At 43.1% G+C, this 3,098-nt stretch overlaps 1 protein-coding gene across 1 annotated transcript in view; it reads right to left on the bottom strand.

Moving 5' to 3' along the window:
* The window catches only part of RECK (reversion inducing cysteine rich protein with kazal motifs), an 80,582-nt gene extending 77,821 nt beyond the window's left edge, over nucleotides 1–2,761 (bottom strand). Inside the window, exons 1-3 of the mRNA XM_019474784.1 lie at nucleotides 2,705–2,761; nucleotides 1,755–1,856; nucleotides 51–162 (exon numbers count right to left, since the gene is read on the bottom strand). Coding sequence (XP_019330329.1) covers nucleotides 51–162; nucleotides 1,755–1,856; nucleotides 2,705–2,761 — 271 coding nt within the window. The remainder of the gene's footprint in view (nucleotides 1–50; nucleotides 163–1,754; nucleotides 1,857–2,704) is intronic.
* Between the last annotated feature and the right edge of the window lie 337 nt (nucleotides 2,762–3,098).

Genomic DNA, 3,098 nt, shown 5'->3' with positions numbered 1-3,098 from the left:
GCCCGGGTCGGGCTGCCCGCGGGCACCGGTTCTGCGGTGCCTGTGCCGACCTTCGCCGCCGCCCACACAGGTACCCCGCTGCCTTCCTTTACCCCCTCGGCCCGTGGAGCGCCAAGGGCGTGCCCGGAGGGAGGGCTCGGGCGGGTATGGCTTAAAAGAGGGCTAAGGAGAGAAGAAACACTATTTAGGAGAAAGCTTTTTGTGAAGGAGGCGGAGACCTCCCTTACATCATAATTGCATTATTAATATATTTCTACACATTACTTCTAGAGTACTGCTTGTAAGCCTATCGTATAACACTGTTTTCTGCTTGAAACTACTTTGTGTGTCCAGTGACCGCGGGGGGAGAAATGAACCGAAGAGCACAAAGCGTAGGTTACTGAATGGGAATGACACCTGAGGCTGGGAGGACATCCCCCCAGGTACAGAGATGAGGCGGCCGTCATGGCTGCAACGCGTTGATTCATCATCGGCTCTTGCCGCTGTGTCAAGCGCTTGCTCCGGGTCAAGCTACCAGAAGCGCTCAGGCAGGTATTGACACGGCTTGAGCCCACCGTGCAGCTGGGGGTGGCTTGTGTCCAGGTTGAAGGTGACAGGCGGGGAAGCTGTCTCAGCTTCCCAGTGACAGTGTACCTTCTCGCGGCCTGTGCAGCAGCCGTGCAGCTCCTGTCGTTCGCTCACGTTGTTGCCTGTGATGGGCTTCAGTTTGGGAAGGGAACCTGGAACGCTCCGCTGGCCTGCTACCGCTTTTGCTCTTCTCTAACCTTTCATTCAGGTTGTGTGGCGTTTGTCAGTTCCCTGTGCCTATGCGGCAGCCTGGGTCAGTGGCGAGATGTTCCTGTCCCTGGCAGCAGGAAGGCAATCTAACTGCGGAGATTCAGTCCACGGTGTAGACAATTGGAAAAAGAGTCTGTAACTGAAGAAACCTCTGTACAGTAGGGCTACCGCTGCAGTCTCTTTTCCCTGTAGAGATCAAATTATCCCATCTTTTTTAGAATTCAAGAGAAATTAAATGTAAGCTATCCAACGAAGTCAGAGCAAACTGAAGTTACTGCTCATTTCGTAGCTAGTAACTATTTTGCCTCAAAGTCTGGCCATTCCAAGGTGAATGGATCCCCTTCTGACAGCTCCAGACTTCTTGGATGAGCAAACTTAGCTTGCCATTATTGGGTTTTCTGGCAATAGTAAAAGAGGAAAAAATTTAAGAACCGAGAACAGTTCGGTGTCCCACAAACTGCTTACATCCTTTTTCTGATCTGTCATCCCAATGAATTCCTTCTCCAAAGACAGTCTGGCAAGCTACCAAGCTATTAATGACTCCATGGTCTTCTACAGCCTGGAGAATCTGTAGGAACCCACTGCTCTTTAATTCCAGTGTCAAATTCATAAATGGTCCAGAAAAAAACCCAAGGCAGTACAGGAAAACACTCCAATGAGATGAAAAAGTTCTCTATCTTGTCTATCTGCCTATACACCAGTATAGAGTGATTAAATTGTACTACTTCTTTATGGAGCAAAGCCATAAGAAATAACAGTACATTTCATTGTATTTTAATTTGAAGTCTTAATAAATTGAGGTTGTTGCTGTAATTGTGAATTCAAGAAACTGAAAAGTGGCAAATGTAACCTGATTCTAAAAAAACCTTTTCACACCAGAAATGATGCTTACATGTAAGTGGGCTTACATGTCAGTGAAATAGCTGGGCTTTTCCCCCAAAACCCAAGGTTAACTTTTTTGTTAATTTTCTGCTTACTATTCGGGACTTAAAATTCATCATGGGCCCACGAGGTGGCAGCAGATCCAAAAGCAAAATTAGCCAGATAGTTAGCCGAATTTGCTGGCTGGTTTCGTTTCTCTGAAAATACAAGGGGCCTGAACTGATTAGATGCATTTTCCCCACTTATGCTAAGTGGTTTAATTTGGCTCGATTTTAGGTGAGGGTGAACTGCTGTGCAGTCTGCTTCCCCTGAATGCCATTTATGTGCGAAGCCATCAACCATAATTTACCCCACAAGTGAACAGGCAGAGAAAAGATGCTACTATGTCTGGTAATTTAAAGGCTCTGCATTGTCACTCCAAGTCACCGCTTCAGTTCCAGAAGAAATAACTGAGACCGCTGAAAGTATTTCCTTCACTTTAAAGGTGCAAACTGAACTTTGAAATAATACAAGCTTCTAAAATTTGGCTTTCAGTAAGGACAGTATAAATTGTAACCTAATTGTTCTAGAAAGCAAAGACTTTTGTTCCTTGGGAGTTTGGATGTTGAATCCGCAGACTACTGTTTTCCTGTTAAACCATGAATACCAGCCTCTTTAAAACAGAACCCATTTGAAATTGATTCCTACCCAGTATTTAACAATGAGAAGTGGAATATTGGGGCTTGAAATAATTAAATGCTTCAGTGTAAAGCAGTTTGCTACAAATATACTGGCAGCATACTTTTTAAATCTGGTGATAAGACAGAAACCCTTCTGCAAATGTCTTGTTTTTTGCTGTTTTTGCTGTTTTCCTGTTAACTGCTAAGGGAGAAGGAATACTTTATGCTGTGTTTCTTGTTGCTTAGATATAATAAAATCTGCTCATTCAGCTACATTTTTTTGTATTACCTTGAATAGTTAGTTCATTATATTTTGTTCTGAGCAGTGTTTGATCCTGCTTCCTTATCCTAAAAATTGCTGAAACGTTAAAAGGTTTGAACGTTACTCCGTATTTTATGTTGAAGTCTCCCTCAGCAATAGGTGAAGATTCTGATGTAGTCATGGTCTGAATTACTGGTCCAAACATACATTTTACTGAAAGAGATCTGACCTGATCAGGATCCCTTCAGGAAGTAAAATGATGCCACATTTTTCTTAAATCCAGAGAACCATATTGTCAATGTGGCATATCTCTATACGTTTCAGCAGAATACTCTCTGGAATGAAAATATACTGTCCTATATTTGAATTTAACATACTGTTATATCTGGTTTGAGATGTACATACATTCTGTGCACCATAAAATTGGCTTCCCAACCTTTTAAGAACTTCAAGAACGAATATACAGAGCTACCCCTCTCAATACAGTACTTTATCAGACAAAAGGCTATTTTCACTTT

Source organism: Aptenodytes forsteri, unplaced genomic scaffold (assembly GCF_000699145.1).
Source record: "Aptenodytes forsteri isolate BGI_AS27 unplaced genomic scaffold, ASM69914v1 Scaffold250, whole genome shotgun sequence".
NCBI classification, from domain to species: domain Eukaryota; kingdom Metazoa; phylum Chordata; class Aves; order Sphenisciformes; family Spheniscidae; genus Aptenodytes; species Aptenodytes forsteri.
The sequence above is the reverse complement of the archived record's forward strand: the minus strand, read 5'-3'. Positions and strand labels throughout refer to the sequence as shown.